This window comes from Schistocerca serialis, chromosome 1 (assembly GCF_023864345.2).
Source record: "Schistocerca serialis cubense isolate TAMUIC-IGC-003099 chromosome 1, iqSchSeri2.2, whole genome shotgun sequence".
NCBI classification, from domain to species: Eukaryota; Metazoa; Arthropoda; class Insecta; order Orthoptera; family Acrididae; genus Schistocerca; species Schistocerca serialis.
The window spans coordinates 547,840,833-547,862,746 of NC_064638.1; the positions used below are offsets into that span (position 1 = coordinate 547,840,833).

A 21,914-nucleotide genomic window follows, 5' to 3' on the forward strand; every position below is an offset into this window, starting at 1 on the left:
TCAATATACAGATTGAACAATATAGGGGATAGGCTACAACCCTGTCTCACTCCCTTCCCAAACACTGCTTCCCTTTCATGCCCCTCGACTCTTATAACTGCCATCTGCTTTCTGTACAAATTGTAAATAGCCTTTCGCTCCCTGTATTTTACCCCTGCCACCTTCAGAATTTGAAAGAGAGTATTCCAATCAACATTGTCAAAAGCTTTCTCTAAGTCTACAAATGCTAGAAACGTAGGTTTGCCTTTCCTTAAACTTTCTTGTAAGGTAAGTCGTAGGGTCAGTATTGCCTCACGTGCTCCAACATTTCTACGGAATCCAAACTGATCTTCCCCGAGGTCGGCTTCTATCAGTTTTTCCATTCGTCTGTAGGGAATTCGCGTAAGTATTTTGCAGCTGTGACTTATTAAACTGATAGTTCGGTAATTTTCACATCTGTCAACACCTGCTTTCTTTGGGATTGGAATTATTATATTCTTCTTGAAGTCTGAGGGTATTTCGCCTGTCTCATACATCTTGCTCACCAGATGGTAGAGTTTTGTCAGGAGTGGCTCTCCCAAGGCTGTCAGTAGTTCCAATGGAATGTTGTCTACTCCGGGGGCCTTGTTTCGACTCAAGTCTTTCAGTGCTCTGTCAAACCCTTTACGCAGTATCATATCTCCCATTTCATCTTCATCTACATCCTCTTCCATTTCCATAATATTGTCCTCAAGTACGTCGCCCTTGTATAGACCCTACCCCTAGTGAGATAAGCCTCTACATTCTTACATTTGTCCTTTAGCCATCCCTGCTTAGCCGTTTTGCACTTCCTGTCGATCTCATTTTTGAGACGTTTGTATTCCTTTTTGCCTGTTTCATTTACTGCATTTTTATATATTCTCCTTTCGTCAACTAAATTCTATATTTCTTCTGTTACCCAAGGGTTTCTACTAGCCCTCGTCTTTTTACCTATTTGATCCTCTGCTGCCCTCACTATTTCATCCCTCAAAGCTACCCATTCTTCTTCTACTGTATTTTTCCCCCCATTCCTGTCAATTGTTCCCTTCTGATCTCCCTGAGACTATGTACAACCTCTGGTTCTTTCAGTTTATCCAGGTCCCATCTCCTTAAATTCACACCTTTTTGCAGTTTCTTCAGTTTTAATCTACAGTTCATAAACCTGATTCCTAAATCTCTGTCTTACCATTATATAATCTATCTGATACCTTTTAGTATCTCCAAGGTTCTTCCATCTATACAACCTTCTTTCATGATTCTTGAACCAAGTGCTAGCTATGATTAAGTTATGCTCTGTGCAAAATTCTACCAGACGGCTTCCTCTTTCATTTCTTAGACCCAATCCATGTTCACTACTATGTTTCCTTCTCTCCCTTTTCCTACTGACGAATTCCAGTCACCCATGACTATTAAATTTTCGTCTCCATTCACTACCTGAATAATTTCTTTTATCTCATCATATATTTCATCAATTTCTTCGTCATGTGCAGAGATAGTTGGCATATAAACTTGTACTACTGTAGTAGGCGTGGGCTTTGTGTCTATCTTGGCCACAATAATGCGTTCACTATGCTGTTTGTAGTAGCTTACCCGCACTCCTATGTTTTTATTTATTATTAAACCTTCTCCTGCATTACCCCTATTTGCTTTTGTATTTATGACCCTGTATTCACCTGACCAAAAGTCTTGTTCCTCCTGCCACCGAACTTTACTAATTCCCACTATATCTAACTTTAACCTATCCATTTCCCATTTTAAATTTTCTAACCTACCTGCCCGATTAAGGGATCTGACATTCCACGCTCCGATCCGTAGAACACCAGTTTTCTTTCTCCTGATAACGACGTCCTCTTGGGTAGTCCCCGCCCGGAGATCCGAATGGGGGACTATTTTACCTCCGGAATATTTTACCCAAGGATAGTATGGAGAATTGCCTTAATGATGTTCGCCCTCAAGATGCGGCATCAAACCGTTGCATCACGACTATGAGGTTCGGGAAGGTGATGTAACGATTTCAAGCTCCATGGATTCAAATAGTAAGATATCTGACAAGTCCCTAAAGGTGAAAATGGAAAGTAAGATCAGTTTTACTTCATTAGAGTTTTACAAATGTTGACCCAAATATTTGGGTCAATATTTGTAAAAAGTGTAGAATGCAAAGCTGACTATTTTCGAGGGAGATATCGCCTGGTGCGACAATTAGCCCGCCACCCCCCCCCCCCCCCTTGGGGTGGGGCAGGAGGCAACTTTAAAATTTAAAATGGGAACACCCATTTTTATTGCTGAATCAGATTGTATATAAAAAACTACGTTCATTTTGTCTTAAACATTTGTTTTGATTCTTGGTAGTTGGTGCTGTAATTCAAGAAAATCCATGTTCCCATTTTTTCGTGGAAAATGGTTAAGGATAAATAAAAAATGAGTTCACTCGTTAGTAAGTAGGATGTTTGGTTAGTTAGTAGCTATCCAGATGATTTGTTTAATAATTAATAGTTGTGTGGCCTCATGACCACGAAACAAACAAAACTTATCCGAATCTGCGGAAAAAATAATATTTGGGTCAACATTTGAAAAATTGTAATTCGTTTCTCTCAAACCCCACCCTATGGAGACAGAGGGAGAGTTTTAATTATAGCGAATAAAAATTTGCGAAGTAAATAAATATTTTTTGTTTATCCGTAAACATTTACCACGCAAAAATGAGAACATGGGTTTTCTTGAATTACAGTGCCCACTACCAAGGATCAAAACAAATGTTTAAGACAAAATGCGAGTAGTTTTTTATGTATAATCTGATTCTGAAATAAAAAATGGGCGTTCCCATTTGAAATTTTAAAGTTGCCTCCCGCCCCACCCCCAGGGGGCTAGGGTGGCGTGATAATTTTAGCACCAGCAGATGTCCCCCTCGAAAATAATTCACTTTGGATTCTACATTTTTTCGTGTGAAACTTATTTTTCGAGTTATTCAGGTTTTTCAACTTAAAATTTGCACCCTGTATATTTCCCCAAGTATTTCAATGATTCTGTGCAAATGCGGCTGAATTTCTTGCTTTAGGAATTAAAGAACGTGTTTTCTCCAGTTTTAAATTCTGATCACTATGGATACGTAAAACTTTTGAAGTTTCCATCCTAGTTATTATTTCCTCAGTATGTCTTACATTTATAGTTCGTGTGGATACGATAGACGTTCAGAACTGGGCAGGCTGAACCGTTTCACTTTAGAGTGAGAGCATTTGAAGAAGACCTCTCAATAATACCTTTACAGGCATTATTAACCATTTCAGCTGTTGCATCCTTTAAAGTAGATTTTATTTCATGGCAGTGTAAAATTTCCTACCCTTACGTATGCAACTGTGTATTGCATCATTAAGAACCTATTATTGTATTTGATACCATTTATTATTGCGTTTGCGTGAGAGTGAATTACTGTAAACCTACTAATACTGTGATATTTGTCGCACTGACAGCTGTTACAGAGAGACGGAAACCTTTCAAAAGCTTCGAAAACGCTTCTGACGATACCTCCTCTCCTGTGCGAAACTGGAATGTTTTGCATATTTGGCCATGCCTTAACCGATCAGGTGAGTAGCTTATAGTAATTGTCGACAGTGGGGAAATACTACCCTGTCACCATCGTTAGCTCTAGATCGAGCTACTTTCACATCATTTTACTTGCGAAAACAGTCCTATTTATTCATAAGAAATAATGTATTTTGGGAATTCATATGCTGTCAGGTTTGCGGGAGAGGATGTGAAAGGGAAGTACTAATAAGCACTTCTTGCTAGTTTCTGCTTCTACATGTAGTCATTTTTCATGTTGGCTACTACGCCTAATTACCACATCACCATTTAAAACATTACACCACTGAAAAGGTAATGCCTCGAACAATTCGAAACGCAGACTTGAACTTCGATCCCTCACATTTTCTTCCAGAATGCACAGCGTAATCTAGACTGAAACCTTCCTACTGCGAGTTCGCTAGTTGCTGGGGTTCAACTACAAACCATGCAACCTGGAAGTCACCGGTCACAAAGACATTAGACATAATTATTATAGCTGAATAGCACTCTAACTCAAGTCCCATTAATAATTTGTTAATAGTTAGCTCATTACGCTCTCAAATGCAGCCCCACTGTCAGGCTGAGATGAATATGCGTCCGCCTCCGTAGCCGATCGGTAAACATCTCTGACTGCTCTGCGGTGGATCAAGATTCAACACCCAGTTGTGCCAGTAGTTCTTGATCGATGAAAAGGTGCACTCAGGATTGTGAGGCGAACTCATAAGCTACTTGAATGAGAAGTAGCGGCTGTAAGGACTTGAAGACTGACAAAGGCTGCGAGAACAGTTTGTTAACTCCAGTCCGCAGCTTGTGGTCGTGCGGTAGCGTTCTCGCTTCCCACGCCATGGTTCGCGGGTTCGATTCCCGGCGGGGTCAGGGATTTTCTCTGCCTCGTGATGACTGGGTGTTGTTTGCTGTCCTTAGGTTAATTAGGTTTAAGTAGTTTTAAGTTCTAGGGGACTGATGACCATATCTGTTAAGTCCCATAGTGCTCAGAGTCATTTGAACCATTTGTTAACTCCATTCCCCTCCGCACGGTATCCAAATGACGCCATTGGGCGGGTATGGACGTGCTATCAACATATATTCGTCGTCTGGGTATGATCTCGACGCTGTGTTTTGTCATTTGTATTCCAAGCACACAGCGATGGAATTTTTGGTTCAGTGATTATTATTTCGGGTTCTTTCCAAACCGTTTCCTCTGGAGAGCTGTCAGAGGACATTTAAACACTACAGTTATGTAAACGTCATGCGCATCTCCGGAGGATTTCGTGAAATATAGACCGGTAAGAAAGCTTCAGCGTACGTCTGAAGCGCTTAGGTCGAGTCCACGTGCATCAGATGGAAGAGCACAGCAGGTTTCCCCGCACGATACACATTTGTGACGTCTCAGTATCTCGCCTCGTTTAATGTGGCAGAAGGATCCAGATCCTTCTTGACAAACTTGCCCTTTCTCTACCTTCCCATTCAATTTACGCTAAGCTCATAACACATCAGTTATCGTACTATAATAGGAGCTCACTATCTCATAAACGTTGGCTCCTTTTGCTGAGGATACCTTCCAGCCTCTGCGCAAAAATGAGCTATATATTCGAGTTACTTTATTTGTCATATGACGTTTCGTTTCTTAAACTTGTGTCAAGAGCTCTAAGGCTTTCTATGACCAAGTGAATTATGTACCAGCAATAAAACAATCGTGGCAATATATTCTAGTTGTCTTTTCTCTGATTATCTGATTTATATCCTTTACTGCAATTTGGGCGTACCATGTAGACAGTGAGGATATCAAGCTGTTCTTCTCTATTCCTATCGAACCATTTTTAATATTATTTGATAATATCCTTATTTGCAATGTTACTTATAATCCGTATTAATTGCAAACATGTCACATGTGACGCAGCATGTGTGGAACGGTTACACCTGTAACCGACATTGCAGATCTGAAGATGGTTCTAGAGGAACCGAAACCGATCATGCGAATAAACATTTTTACAATCTAGACGGATTATAAGTAACATTGTATAACCAGTGATTGCTGTGTGCCATCTGACATTATGTCTGTTTTTGCAAATTCCCCTTATTTACTACAATTTAATATTTCTCCTGTATCGTACGGTCATAAATTTTCTTTGATTCTATAAAATTAAAGGAAAATCATTTTGTTTCTCCTTAGGATATGTGAGATATACCAGAGTTGTCCCCTGAATACCTACACTCTATTTATCAAACGACCTCTAACTACCTCGAAACGGGTAATAATGGCATGCCTCTCGAAACCGCTACGTGTAGCAGCCCTTTCTCTGTTTTCGCTTTTTCGTCTAATAAGTGAAAGTTTGATTTTATTTTTTACACATTGACTGTCATTGAAGGCTTTTACTTTAATTTAATATTGTCACGGCTAAGCAACAGTTTGATTACTTTTAAAACCCAATGTTAAACGTGGGTCACTACACGTATAGTCTTCCCAACTCTGAGAGAAAAAAATCTTTAGTAGCTTTACTACCAATGTTTACAGACGACGATACTTTAACATTTCCTTCAATTGTTTTAGTTACGAATCCCTAGTTTGTTCTAGGCATAGATAAAAAAAATGGTTCAAATGGCTCTGAGCACTATGGGACTCAACTGCTGTGGTCATTAGTCCCCTAGAACTTAGAACTTCTTAAACCTAACTAACCTAAGGACATCACACGCATCCATGCCCGAGGCAGGATTCGAACCTGCGACCGTAGCGGTCACGCGGTTCCATACTGTAGCGCCTAGAACCGCTCGGCCACTCCGGCCGGCGGATCATTTATAGGGGGTATCATAGGACTTCAGACTTTTTATAACAAAAACCATTTGAAACAAGATTCTACGAAATAAAAGAGAGATGGGATGCATTCCTGGGGAATGAGAATCGACAGAACAACAGTGATTGCTTGAGAATCGTGACGAAAAAGATAATGATCAATAAATCTTGAGACAAGTGCGATGTGTGACAGGCGAGACAGTGGTAAGGGTCGATGTTCGAAGGAGCTTTGCAAATTCATCATATAAGGCAATGCATTTTTCTGCTAAAATTTGCTTGGCTGTGGAATTCCGGCTCATAACTGACTGTTTGCCATCAACAGAATGGAACCGAGTTCAGGTGTTGTATCATAATTGGCCTTTGTCCCAAAAGGCGCTCAATAATGCTTGTTTGTAGATTGCAGTTACCACGATACAATTATGCAGTAAGCACTAATAGTTGAGGTTGAAGCGGCATTCCTCCGACAACATGACCTTCTGCCCATCGATTCATTCAGTCATTCATCTGAATAGTGCAGCTTTGGAAATGTCAGTGTATTTCTGCTCCGCACTATGTACGAACGACGTGACTCCGTATGATGCCACATACTAACACGAAAAAAAAAAGAAATGTTCGTCTCGTCGTTGGAAACATTGCAGGTGACTTTAATAAAGTCAAGAAAATGAACCCTAGGTAATGTGGATGAGAACTCTCTAAATACGATCGCACTCATTTGCGATATTAGAAACTAATTTCTACTAGTACTCGTTTAACACGAGCGAAATTATGAATATGAAATGTGACTCTATGAACCTGATTAGTTTAGAGAACCTTTAACTTCACGAGGAAGTTATTAGTTCTGACAAGGAAGCTCTTGCACTCCACAACAGTCAAATGTCCGTGTTTCAGAGCGAGAAGCTGATGCAGTCGGCTTTCAGCTGTGGCTGGACAGAGAGCGACGTCCGCTTCAGACGCAGCCTGCTGACCTTCATGACGGCGTTGGTTCGACCGGTCGAGATTACAGTGGGCAAGACGACCAAGCTGTCTAAGGAGACGCTGGTCCAGGTCGGTATTCATCCATCCCCGTACTAGAATAAAGACGGTCCCATTCTACTTAACAGTCATTGTACTTGTGTGTTGAAACTTAGGAAACAGCTTTCCTAAAGGTGTAGAGTTGCCATCGGTCAATCGGAGAACAGCACACTGGCTCAGTTAGTGAAAAATGTGCTGCCCGACTCTAATTATTGAGCTTTCTTCCGTCTTACATATAGTCTACATGGCATCATCTGCCTAGCAACACTTACTGAACCAGTAGCATCAACATATAGCTATTGAAATACCTCAATGGACCACGGAACCTTTTTCTGTTCTGTTGAAGTTATATGAATACTTCGAGGCGCCCAGCAGAGGCAGTGTCGCGCAGTGTTGGAAAGCGCATCCTCATCATCGCCCTATGAAAGGCATATGACACTGTCTTGAAGTCACTGAACATCTTCCATTTTCAGAATGAGATTATCACTCTGCAGCGGAGTGTGCGCTGATATGAAACTTCCTGGCAGATTAAAACTGTGTGCCCGACCGAGACTCGAACTCGGGACCTTGGCCTTTCGCGGGCAAGTGCTCTACGAACTGAGCTACCGAAGCACGACTCACGTCCGGTGCTCACAGCTTTACTTCCGCCAGTACCTCGTCTCCTACCTTCCAAACTTTACAGAAGCTCTCCTGCGAACCTTGCAGAACTAGCACTCCTGAAAGAAAGGATATTGCGGAGACATGGCTTAGCCACAGCCTGGGGGATGTTTCCAGAATGAGATTTTCACTCTGCAGCGGAGTGTGCGCTGATATGAAACTTCCTGGCAGATTAAAACTGTGTGCCCGACCGAGACTCGAACTCGGGACCTTTGCCTTTCGGGGGCAAGTGCTCTACCAACTGAGCTACCGAAGCACGACTCACGTCCGGTGCTCACAGCTTTACTTCCGCCAGTACCTCGTCTCCTACCTTCCAAACTTCACAGAAGCTCTTCTGCGAAACTTGCAGAACTAGCACTCCTGAAAGAAAGGATATTGCGGAGACATGGCTTAGCCACAGCCTGGGGGGTGTTTCCAGAATGAGATTTTCACTCTGCAGCGGAGTGTGCGCTGATATGAAACTTCCTGGCAGATTAAAACTGTGTGCCCGACCGAGACTCGAACTCGGGGACCTTTGCCTTTCGCGGGCAAGTGCTCTACCAGCTGAGCTACCGAAGCACGACTCACGTCCGGTGCTCACAGCTTTACTTCCGCCAGTACCTCGTCTCCTACCTTCCAAACTTTACAGAAGCTCTTCTGCGAAACTTGCAGAACTAGCACTCCTGAAAGAAAGGATATTGCGGAGACATGGCTTAGCCACAGCCTGGGGGATGTTTCCAGAATGAGATTTTCACTCTGCAGCGGAGTGTGCGCTGATATGAAACTTCCTGGCAGATTAAAACTGTGTGCCCGACCGAGACTCGAACTCGGGACCTTTGCCTTTCGCGGGCAAGTGCTCTACCAACTGAGCTACCGAAGCGCGAAGAGCTTCTGTAAAGTTTGGAAGGTAGGAGACGAGGTACTGGCGGAAGTAAAGCTGTGAGCACCGGACGTGAGTCGTGCTTCGGTAGCTCAGTTGGTCACTTGCCCGCGAAAGGCAAAGGTCCCGAGTTCGAGTCTCGGTCGGGCACACAGTTTCAATCTGCCAGGAAGTTTCATATTAGCGCACACTCCGCTGCAGAGTGAAAATCTCATTCTGGAAACATCCCCCAGGCTGTGGCTAAGCCATGTCTCCGCAATATCCTTTCTTTCAGGAGTGCTAGTTCTGCAAGTTTCGCAGAAGAGCTTCTGTAAAGTTTGGAAGGTAGGAGACGAGGTACTGGCGGAAGTAAAGCTGTGAGCACCAGACGTGAGTCGTGCTTCGGTAGCTCAGTTGGACAGTCTGCGTTCGGCAGGGCAGCAGTGCGCACCGCGCTCGGCCGTCCACGCCGCTGCGCGCGCGGAGTGTTTTGTTTACTTCCTCGTCACAGCGCTTCTCAGTCGAACAAGCTGTAATGGCCAACTCTTACAGGAAGAACACTCTTAAGTTCACCTTCTCAAACGAATACGCACGACCCAAAGCACTGGCCGTCGAACGCTTCCTACGCGAAGACGTGAAGATCCCGCGTGACGAACTCATCGGCATACACCTATCGATCATTAGCAGCGTCGTTTATGTTAAGATGACTTCCGACGCTGCCTGCAACGAGATCATTCAAAGGACGCGACATGGACTAAAATTCCGGCACTCCGACGGAAACGTCGGGCCTGTGGATGTCGACCATGCAGGACTTGGCCTTCGGACGATCCGTGTATTCGAACTGCCTTTCGAGGTGACTGAAGATGAAGTCATCGCGGCGCTAAGTCCGTTCGGAAAAGTCCAGAGCCACGTAGCCGAGACATGGGCACAGTTTACGACGTATCCGGTGCTTAATGGTGTGAGACAAGTCCGAATCGATCTCAAACGGCACGTTCCATCGTACATTTCTATCGGCGGCTGCCATGCGGTGGTCATTTACGACGGACAACCTCGAACACGTTCCGGTTGTGGCCAAGAAGGCCACGTCCGTAATGAATGCCTGCAACGCCGCATCACACAACTAAGGCCCGACGATACGAACACCGACAGAACCGTGACCACCCTTCCAGTCACCTATGCGGCGACACTGCACGTCCAGCCCTCACAAGGCGCCGTTCACGAGCGTCTCTCTGGTCCGATACACCCGGAGGCGTCCCAGCACCTTGACACCGGCGATGCCGCCCGTGAACATGTCCAACAGCCGGACACACCCACGCTAGAAGATCACAAGGATACCAATGAGAGTGTTCTGGAGAATGAAGACCGCATCATAGCACCCGCGGCTTTTGTACCGGAACGACGTGAATCTCTTCCTTCCTCAGACACCGAAACTCATTGCCGAAAGCAGAAGTCGCCCAAACGACGAAAAAAACGCCGCAAGACATCAGACTCGACCATTGAGCCCCCTCCGCAGGACGAAGAGATGCCACATCACTCCGACGGAGAACACGATAACACCTCTTCCTCTGCCACGGAGACACGTCATCCACAAGACGGTGAACCGTCCAACGGAGATCGTGCGCAAGCCCCGCGCCCAGAAGCCATGGAACATAGCACGCCTGTTGTCACCGACGCCATTGAGCCGACTCGGCCAGCGCTGCCACCTCTCGCCGATGTCAAACCTGTCGGACACCTTTCATGGGCGGATGACACGGATTTCCCACCCCCATCTGATGCGGAAATGAGATCTGTTTCTCCGTTAGACCAAAACTAAAATGGGGGAAGTTTCTACGGCGAATCCTGCGACTTCTATGGACTTCCAGCATCCACAACAACAATCTTCACCAGCTACGACCCTATCAACAGCACGGATCTCCCATCAGGCGTACCGAATAGCTACTATCAATACTAATAATATCGGCTCCCATGCTAAACTTCAACTGCTCCGTGACACGCTAAGAGCAGCGGACATCGACATCGCCCTGTTACAAGAACTGAGGACAGCGACTTGGACTGGGTGTTATGGATATGAGACGTACGCCGCCCCTGCAGCTATGGAACACACAGGCGCATCCATCCTCCTCCGAGAAGGAATTGCAGTTTCCGATGTCGCATACCTCCCAACAGCGCGAGGGGTGGCCATAACAGTTGAAGGACTCAAAATCATAAATCTCTACGCCCCATCGGGCACTGATAAACGGAGGGATCGCTCCCAGTTCTACGCAGAAGATATCACGCCTTTATTCCTCGGTCGATACGATCATCTCATCGTAGGTGGAGATTTCAACTGTGTTCTCGAGCGCACAGACCAATACCCCCATTTCACCACATGTCCCGAACTTCGCTTCCTCGTCCGCCGCCTTCGTCTCCTCGACACTTGGCGAGTGATACACGGCGACCGCCCGGGGTATACACACATCACGAGCCACTCCGCCAGCCGACTTGATAGAATATACATCTCTAACGCTCTAAAATCAGTTGTCCTCGACGCGGAACGTTGGCCGTCTGCCTTTTCGGATCATGACATCTATATCTGTACCATGAACCTACGTCGACAATCTATATGGCGCAGTGCAGGACCTTGGAAACTCAATGTCGCGCTACTGCGGGACCCTGAATGTCGACAACAGGTCACCGACACGTGGCACACCTGTGTTCAACGCATTATGCGTTACGAGACCACACTGCAGTGGTGGTTGCTGTGCGCCAAACCGGCCATCCGACGCACATTGACATACTATGGCAGAGCAAAAGCCAGGTGGAATCACCATACAACTGATTTCTACTATAGCGCTCTACGTGAACTCATGGATCATCCTCCATCCCCGGATCGCCTCAAAGAAGCTCAACGCATCAAGGCAAAGATTCTATCCTTGACCAGATGCCGTCTAGAGGGAGCCATTGTACGATCCCGCAGCCAAGACAGGATTAATGGTGAAGAACCTTCTATGCATCATATTGTTCAAAATGTTCGTCGACGCCGACAGGCTTTAATGACAACTTTAGACTTACCTGATGGACGACGGCTGACTTCGCAAGCTACCATTGCGGATGCATTCACAACACACTATAGACTTTTCTATCAAGAAGTACCTGCCGGTGCAGAGACCATTGCTGAGGTTGCCCATGAGACACTTGGTACTCTAAACACAGCAGCTGCAACCCTCCTGACTGCTGAAGTGACCACCGACGACGTCCAAGGCGCTGTGGCCAAGGGGTCTCTGAATCGATCTCCCGGCCCGGATGGTTTACCTCTCGAATTTTACAGAACCTTCCAAGATTTGATGATGCCACGATGGAGGGACATGTACTGGGAACTTTTGTCCGGCGCGACGAACCCGCCACCAATGTTCATGGAAGGCTTACTTGTACCAGTCCCGAAACCCGCAGGAGGAACACGACTCGACAGTTAACGGCCGATCACGTTACTCAATTCGGACTTCAAGATTTTCACACGCCTTCTGGCAGTGCGACTCAAACATGTATTACGGGACATTGTCTCCCACGAACAAACATCCTTAGGCGGCGATCGTAATATACAGACGGCTCTCAGTGAATATCGAGATGTGATCGCTGTGGCAACACACTCGCGACTGCCAGGCGCTTTAATCTCCATCGACTTCAAACAAGCGTTTGACCGCGTCAATCATGCATTCCTCAACGCAGTGATGGACCGAATGGCAATTCCCCCGACGTTCACGCAAGGGATTATGCGGCTCCTTCGTGGAGCAACGTCCAGACTTCTCGTCAACGGCAGACTTACAGAACCTATACGGATTGAACGCTCAGTACGGCAGGGTTGCCCTTTGTCGACGGTACTTTATGCCATTGCGATGGAACCACTCATTTGCGGATTACGGCGACGTTTGACAGGTATTCCACTCCGGGATCATATGTTCCGCTGCCGAGCTTACGCGGACGACTTGGCCCTCGTCGTACGTTCAGCGGCTGAAGTACAAGCTGCGATGCAGTGGATTACCCGTTACAGTGCAGGGGCAGGGAGCGCTATGAACGTGGCAAAATCATGCGCCATGAAGATCGGCCGCGGCCTTCCCGCAGACAGCGTAGTTCCATTTCAACTGGTAGACACCATTCGTTGTCTCGGATTGGTGTACACGCGAGACATTCGCCGCACCTCGGCGATCAATTTTCGTGTGCTGCTGCAACGCATCCGGGCCAACATACAAAATCACATACTACGCCCGCTGAATATGTGCCAGAGAGTCACCTTCGTCAATACCCATCTGGCAGCTCGGATACCCCATATAGCGCAGATTATGCCCATCACTGCGACAATGGCGGCCAGGTTACAGGCGGCATTCGGCTATTTCATTTGTTCTGGACACATCTTCAAAGTCCAGTATGAAGCTCTCACCTTACCGAAGCGGGACGGTGGCCTCGATCTGGTTAATGTGAGAGCCAGGACAACGGCACTTTACACCAATACTATGCTCCGGTTATGGAAAAGCCAAAATGCTAGTTTTACTGGAATGTTGACCACCGAGCTCGCGCCTGTTTCGAGACGCCCACCGACGTCTTTGGCACACATCCCACCTCCGATGTCACATATCGGCCGTTTCTTTTTGGAGTACAGCTACATATGCACCGAGCTCCCCAGGACCAGGAAGACGACCACCCGCGACATCTACCGCCTTCTCCGAAAGTCTCCACCCCGCAACCCCGTCGAAACACGTCACCCCCAGGTTTCATGGCCTACAGTTTGGAAAACGATCCACCAACCATATCACACCACTGACACCACCTCTATGTGGTACCTTCTCGTCAACGGCAAGTGTACTACAAGACAGAAACTGCATCGCATCGCACTGGTGGACTCACCCCTGTGCCTCAAGTGCAATGTCGAAGATACAGATTTACATCGTTCTGAGTGTGGGCCAGCAGCAGCTGTCTGGACCCTCGTACAGAAGATTGTGGCTTTCTACCTCCGAGTACCACCACATCACGTTTCTCCCACTATGATGATATATCCCGACACGACCTACTTTCCATCGGCTAAGTGGCACGCCATCACATGGATCAGTGGCATGGCTGTCGACTACCTCTTCCGAGACGACATCGTCGATCCGGCGGACTTTTGGACACGCCTCCAAGTGTATCACCACACCCTTCGCCGGCATCGACACTATCGGGCCACTTTCGCGAACTATTTACAGAGCGTTTTCACCAACCCGCCTCAAAGCTGGAATCTCAACGAACCGTGCCAGCCAAGGCTGGACGATCCCACGTTCCCCTTCAATGGTCAATGATAGAATGCATTTTGTTCTGCTGGCGCGCCAAAGTGGAGCATGGCGCGGAAAGTATTCCTATTTTATTTCAGTTCTCTTTTCTCCTCCTCCCCAAAGTTTTTTTTTTTCTCCTTACACATGTTTATCCCTTTCACACATAGCTCTCTATCTGCAGCCTATTTGTTTTCTTTCTCTTGTGCTCAAAAAAAAAAAAAAAAATAAAAATAAAAATGCTGCTGATGGTGAGACTGTACACTCATTTATGTTACCAAACAACATACAAATACAAAAGAAGGCCGTTGCGGAAATATAGCTACCTTTTATGTTTTACGTTTTCAAAGGATATTGTGTTATTTATGAAGAACGTCGTCTTTTATTTTCATACCCAAGAGGTTTTTATTAAAAAAAAAAAAAAAAAGTTGGTAGAGCACTTGCCCGCGAAAGGCAAAGGTCCCGAGTTCGAGTCTCGGTCGGGCACACAGTTTTAATCTGCCAGGAAGTTTCATATCAGCGCACACTCCGCTGCAGAGTGAAAATCTCATTCTGGAAACATCCCCCAGGCTGTGGCTAAGCCATGTCTCCGCAATATCCTTTCTTTCAGGAGTGCTAGTTCTGCAAGTTTCGCAGAAGAGCTTCTGTAAAGTTTGGAAGGTAGGAGACGAGGTACTGGCGGAAGTAAAGCTGTGAGCACCGGACGTGAGTCGTGCTTCGGTAGCTCACTGGTAGAGCACTTGCCCGCGAAAGGCAAAGGTCCCGAGTTCGAGTCTCGGTCGGGCACACAGTTTTAATCTGCCAGGAAGTTTCATCCTCCATTTTGTTTTCGTTTCATTTCACGTAGTGTAAATTGTCGTTATAAAAGCTTTCGACGATGTAAGATGGTGTAAGATGTTCGAGATTCTGAGAAAAATAGGGGTAAGCTATAGGGTGGGGTTAAATACAATATGAAGAAAATTTAGGATGTGTTAGTTGACGATCAGTTTGACTTTAGGAAAGATAAAGGCACCAGGGAGGCAATTGATAATGGAAGCAAGACTAAAGGAAAATCAAAACACATTCATAGGGTTTGTCGACCTTGAAAAAGCGTTCTACGGTGTAAAATGGTGTGAGATGTTCGAAACTCTGATAAAAAGAGGCATAAGCTGTAGGGAGAAACGGGTAATATATAATATGTACAAGATCATATAGGAACTAATAAGAGTACATCACAAAGAACGGAGTGGTCGGATTCAAAAGGGTAAGACAGCGAAGTCATCTTTCGCCCCTGCTGATCAACCTGAACATCGAAAAAGCAATGGTGTAAATAAAAGGAAGATCCAAAAATGGAATTAAAATTCAAAGTTGAAGGATATCAGTCACATGATTCGCTGATGTCATTGCTATCCTGAGTGAAAGTTAAGAAGAATTACATGATCTGCTGAATGGAATGAATAGTCTAACAAGTACAGAATATGGACTGAGAGTAAATCGAAGAAACACGAAGGTAATGAGATGTAGCATAAATGAGAACAGCGAGAACCTTAACATCAGGATTGATTTCAAATGGTTCAAATGGCTCTGAGCACTATGGGACTCAACTGCTGTGGTCATAAGTCCCCTAGAACTTAGAACTACTTAAACCTAACTAACCTAAGGACAGCACACAACACCCAGCCATCACGAGGCAGGGAAAATCCCTGACCCCGCCGGGAATCGAACCCGGGAACCCGGGCGTGGGAAGCGAGAACGCTACCGCACGACCACGAGATGCGGGCGATTGATTTCACAAAGAAGATGAAGTTCAGGAATTTTACTACCTAGGCAGCAAAATAACCAATGACGGACGGACCAAGGAGGACAACAAAAACAGATAAGCACTGGCAAAAAGGGCATTCCTAACAGAGAGAAGTCTCCTAGTATGAAACAGAGGCCTCATTTTAAGGAAGTAGTTTCTGATAGTGTACGTTTGGAGCGCAGCATTGTATGGCAGTGGAACACGGACTGTGGGACAACTGGAAAGAGAGAGAATCGAAGGATTTGAGATGTGGTGCTACAGGCAAATATTGAAAATTATGGGGACTGATAGGATAAGGAATGAGGAGGTACTATGCAGAATCTGAGAGGAAATCAATGTGCAGAGAACACTGACAAGTAGGACAGGATGACAGGACATCAGTTAAGACATGAGGGAATGACCTTCATGGTACTAGAAAGGAGCTATAGAGGGCAAAACCTGTAGAGGAAGACTGAGATTGGAATACGTCCAGAAATTAAGAAAGAACGTAGATTGCATGAGCTACTCCGAGATGAAGAGATTGGCACAGGTGAGGAATTGGTGGCAGGGCGCATCAAACTCAGACGCCCAGTTTTGCTGTCACTAAGTGGACGTTGTCAACCACCTTGCTGTTCTTTTAATTTTTTGAGTGAAAGGGAAATAGACTAACTGGTCCTTCAGGCACCAGAAAGGTTTCTTGGGAGTATGAATCTTCCATTTATAGGGGTAGATCACAATTTAACAAAAAAATTTTCAACCTATCGTTTTGTTGCTGCGTTCAAAATCATCACAATTACGTGCAAATCGTGCAGCTTGTTCTTGTGGTCTTCAGTCCTGAGACTGGTTTGATGCAGCTCTCCATGATACTCTATTCTGTGCAAGCTTCTTCATCTCCCAGTACGTACTGCAGCCTACATCTTTCTGAATCTGCTTAGTGTATTCATCTCTTGGTCTCCCTCTACGGTTTTTACCCTCCACGCTGCAGCTATAGTCTAGATAAATGATAACGTCTATATAAGAGTGTGGTACAGTCAAACATGATTCCTTCAGTGCGGGTTCACGTAGGGTTTCGTTTTCGCTCATGGGAAAACAGGGCGCGCTGCAAAGTAGGGGCCGCCGTCGGAAAAATTTCCCTGAACATTGACTTCAGTAAAAGGACGATACACTAACACTGAAACATTTTTGACAAAAAGTGGTATAAAAGTATTTTGTGTTTTGCTCAAACAGGTAGAATCCCATTCCCATAACTGTTTTATAAACACGGTTGCTGTGGCACCATCTAAAAACGAAACGATGATGCGTTCAGGAGACATATTCTGGCAGTTACATGCGTGTTCGTAGAAGCAAAGATAAGCTAGTATGAGGAGCACTGACTTTGAGCAATTAAACTTAGGATGACATGTAAATGGCATTTGAAGTTTTAGTAAGAAATAGCGTATTATGTATATGTACTTGATATGTTATTGTCAGTATATGGTGCTTAACTGTTTGAAACTTCTGTTCCTTTCTAATTCAAATAAATAGATCAATGTTTAACCATCCTACTTTTGCAGAAATCTGAGGCAGACGTTAGAATATCTATTACAAGTTGTATTATTTCCAATAGCTCATTATCACTTGGCTCTCATAAATGTATGACATAGTCTTATACTTAACTTTCCCTACAACAAGTAAAATCTAAATTACCAGAATGTAATTTTCTTTCTTCCACAGGTCCTTAACGGAACGTACGGGCTGTTGAACCTGCTTTATCATTTCCATAGCAGTGTATGAAGGATTATCAGCACAATAGGCACTGCCAGAATTCCAGGTCCGCGTTTCTGTAAAATCATACAAACTATAATTTGTTCAAAGATTGTAGATAACTTACATTACATAAATATAGTAACATTTATAAGCAAGATTTACTTCGTTAAAAATACATCGCAAACTATTAAAGTGAGAAAATAAATTTGCTCCACATAATATTTACACCTTCTTCTGTCCCCTGCCTCGATGGGGCATAGTGATTCAGTGATGAAGATACAAGGCCGAGGATGGCCGACTTTTAAATTGCTTTCGTATCACATCATTTACGTGTGTGCTTGGCGACATCTTCTTAAAAACGTCGATGGTGATCCTTGGACAGAATGACGTTAACTGCAGCAGCCTTTTAGTACTACTCGATAAAATAAGAGCATATGCTGGAGTGTTTCACCAGTTCCACATTTATGGCTCTATATCATTATCCTAAAAGGTACGAAAAGACATAATGTACACACTTGTCACTCCAATACTCGAAACAGTCATTGTTAAGGACCTATACTTACACTCGGTAGTTTCTTAGGAGGTTTCCCAACAAACAGTTTTACCTACGCTAGGTGGATATTCTTCAGAGATGATCTCAGGGAAACTCTCCTGGAAATCGTTTGCCATCATTCTTATGCGAAAGGAGACGGTGTTTCCTTTGTGGTCCTTGGTGTACCAAGAAAATTAACAGACAGCTTAGGAAGAAAAAGTATTTAGGCAGTACCTCATACAGCTGTACAAGGAACAAAGCTGAAACAGCGACCAGCAAAACAACGTATCTGTTGCTGAGAGTGACTTTCCATAGGCCTCCAAACTCCGGAACATAAAGCGACATGCCAACCATTATGATCACTGCGGTCGCTGTGTGAGTGAATGCCGCCTGGTGACCTATTGCGTTCCGATGGCGCAGGAGTAAACGCCAGAACAGAGGCGCTCAGCTTGTTGCTTTCGTTAAGTTCCGTAATCGGTTCCATGATTACGTCTGTTGGGTGCATACCTGTCTCTGTGATGCCCTCTCTGTTGTTGTGGACTGCCTTCTATATTTGGCAGGGTTACATGAGTAAATGATATCAGTTCAAAAATGAACATTGTCAAAGAGGTCAGTCACTTGTTGCCATTAGATCTAACATATCTCCATCATGAGTGGGCTTCTGAACTATGTGTTGTAGATGGTTTTCAGAGAAGGAACTTAGTAACGATTCTTAATGTTTTCGCTAAAGTATGCAGTGGCATTTGGGAGTTTGTCTGGAAGTCGATAAAATGATCCAGTTACAGGTTTAGGCCGAAACAGCCATGCATGGAAGCTTATTTTCCATTTTGGGGCCTTTGCGATGCTTGTCTCCTGTTGCAAATACACAACCTCCAATTTCCATTTATCCTATCATTTCGATATACACTTACATTTACACCAAAATTCTCACTACTGTGAGTTTATGAAATCAGTCATCTTCCTGTATCTAGTATCATATGAGCTCCATTGCTTTTAGGACTGCTTCAGACTCCAGGACTATGTTGTGATTGTTTCAGCAATTGATCACTAAGATTTTAAACATGTCGTCTGTAGCGCAACTGCATTGGGTATTATGCTAATACTATTGGAAGAAGAGTTGCCTATGGCAGAAAATCCATGTGAGCAGTCCACGTAATGTCAGCCACCTGGATAGCAGTCCAATGTGCGGTCCATCCCTGACCCGTGTAGGGGGACCCTACAGCTCTCAACCCTCTGACGTAAGTCAGGGTGCTCACAGCCAGGCTTGTCCCAGAGAATTCAGAGTCTGGCTCAGATCTGCTCGGCTCATAGCAGAGGCCTCAGACCAGTTCCGGAAACAATACTACAACCTGTGAGCTGTACTGCGACCCTGCTACCAAGGCTGATCTTCTCAATCCCACGTAATAGTGCTTGAATCACAGAAGTATGCACCTGGGGCCCAAAAAACAGGCATAGTTCGCTCTAATGCGCGTGTCAAACTGCAGTTTATTGCTCCCTGCTCTCTGAATGGCTGCCGTAACAGTCTCTTCAACATGAAGGATGAGGATTAAAGGCATTCACACAAAGTGCCATCCCAATAAGAAGAACCATTATTCGCCATATGCTCCAACCGTAATGATTAACTGATCCCCCTGCACTTTAGCGCTTCCTTCTCTCTGACACAAGTCACACAAAGTTTCTAAACTTGTGAAGCATATCTCCCTGGCACAGTTTCAATTTCAATTGGACAGAGAACTTAAAACTTGTTGCATACAGAGGTAGGTATAACACCAGAAGTTCTACAAGGTCCTTTCCTCTCGTCGAAAAGACTTTTGTACATACCACTGACACCCCACTCACAGTCAACTGGACGAGCGGTGACAAGCCCTGTACTTTCGACAGAGGACACAGTATCTACTGGAAAAGATAGTGTTAGAGGCATCTTTTGTATCTGTGGTACATGACCCTTGGCATTTTGCCCAACATATTCTACGCTATTTACGACTACATGACGCCAGTCGGAACGATTGACAGCTGCTGACGAAGAACAATTAACTCGTCTAGTGCCTGAGAATAGCATTAACAGTGGGCTGCATTATGAATGGTACAGTGTTTACCTGAACACTAGAAATATACTTGCTTATTCGTGCTCGCTAATTGTCTCGTACTGTTGAAGTCACTTCCTATAAAGTATCGTCGTCGCTGGCCTCAAATAAAATTAATTAGATCATATATCCTTAAATAAAATTAATTAGATCATATGTATATGATCTAATTCATTATACATACATGTGATCTTGATCTAAGAATAAGGCGCTGCGGTCGGCAACCAAAATATAAGGCAACAAGTGTCTGGCGCAGCTGTTATATCTGTTACTGCTGCTGCAATGGCAAGTTATCAAGATTTAAGTGAGTTCGAAAGTGGTCTAACAGTCGGCGCACGAGCGATGGGGCACAGCATCTCCAAGGTAGCGATGAAGTCGGGACTACGACTACGAATATTTCACGAGTGTACTGTGAATATCTGGAATCCGGTAAAACATCAAATCTCCTGCACGCTGCTGGCGGAAAAAGATCCTGCAAAAACGGGACCAATGACTACCGAAGACAATCGTTCAGCGTGACAGCAGTGCAACCCTTCCGCAAATTGCTGCAGATTTCAGTGCTGCGCCTTCAACAAATGTCAGCGTGCGAACCATTCAACGAAACATCATCGATATGGGCTTTCGGATCCGAAGGCCCATTCGTGTACCCTTGATGACTGCTCGACACAGAACTTAACGACTCACCTGGGCCCATCAACACTGACATGGGACTGTTGATGACTGGAAACATGTTGCCTGGTCGGACGAGTGTTATTTCAGACTGTATTGAGCAGATGGACGTGCACGGGTATGGAGGAAACCTCAAGAATAAATGGATCCTGCATGTCAGCAGGGGACTGTTGAAGATGGCGGAGGCTCTGTAATGGTGTGGGGCGCATGCAGTTGGAGTGATATGGGACCCCTGACACGTCTCGATACGACTCTTACAAGCGACACTTACATAAGCATCCTGTCTGATCACCTGCATCCATTCATTCATATTCATTGTGCATTCCGACGGACTTCGGTAATGCAAGCACGGCAATGCGACATCCCACACGCCCAGAATTGCTACGAAGTGACTGTAGGAACACTCATCTGAGTGTAAACACTTCCACTGACCACCAAACTCCCCAAACACTTACATTATTGAGTATATCTGGGATGCCTTGCATCGTGCTGCTCAGAAGAGATCTCCATCCCTCGTACTCTTACGGATTTATGGGTAGCCCTACAGGTTTCGTGGTGTCAATTCTCTCTAGCACTGCTTCAGACATTAGTCGAGTGCATGCCACGTCGTAGCATTTTCTTTGGCTCTTCAGTCTGTAATAAGTGCTCAGTTTAAGGAATGCTCAACGGGTAAAATGAGATTTCAAACAAGAAGCAGTGACATGACACTACAGAAGGGAGAACATATTTAAAGCATGGAGCGTTCTTTTAATTCAGCTCCTTTTGTGACAAGTAGGGTTGCGATAATTTACTTCTGACAAATCGAGACATTTCTCTTAAACTGGCCAAAAGATGGACGTAATTTAGTAAGCAGAAGCTGGGAGAAACCAGGACACTTCATTTAAGTTTAAAAAAGCGAAAGATGCGAGCAAATTGAACCTTTTATTTGGGAGATAGCGAACCGCTGCAGTGAGCTCCTCACGGTATGAGACAAGTGGCTCACACAAGCAGGTT

At 44.9% G+C, this 21,914-nt stretch overlaps 1 protein-coding gene and 1 non-coding gene across 2 annotated transcripts; one reads left to right on the forward strand and one right to left on the reverse strand.

Annotated features, from left to right (window-relative positions):
* The first annotated feature begins 3,522 nt into the window (after positions 1 to 3,522).
* Positions 3,523 to 17,663, forward strand: LOC126413107 (odorant receptor 2a-like). The gene is made up of 3 exons (XM_050083035.1): positions 3,523 to 3,578; positions 7,238 to 7,393; positions 17,604 to 17,663. The coding sequence occupies exons 1-3, from the start codon at positions 3,543 to 3,545 to the stop codon at positions 17,661 to 17,663; spliced, it is 252 nt and encodes an 83-aa protein (XP_049938992.1). The 5' UTR covers positions 3,523 to 3,542.
* Positions 8,200 to 8,274, reverse strand: Trnas-cga (transfer RNA serine (anticodon CGA)). The gene has a single exon. It is a non-coding gene; the product is annotated as a tRNA-Ser (tRNA).
* Positions 17,664 to 21,914: the final 4,251 nt, after the last annotated feature.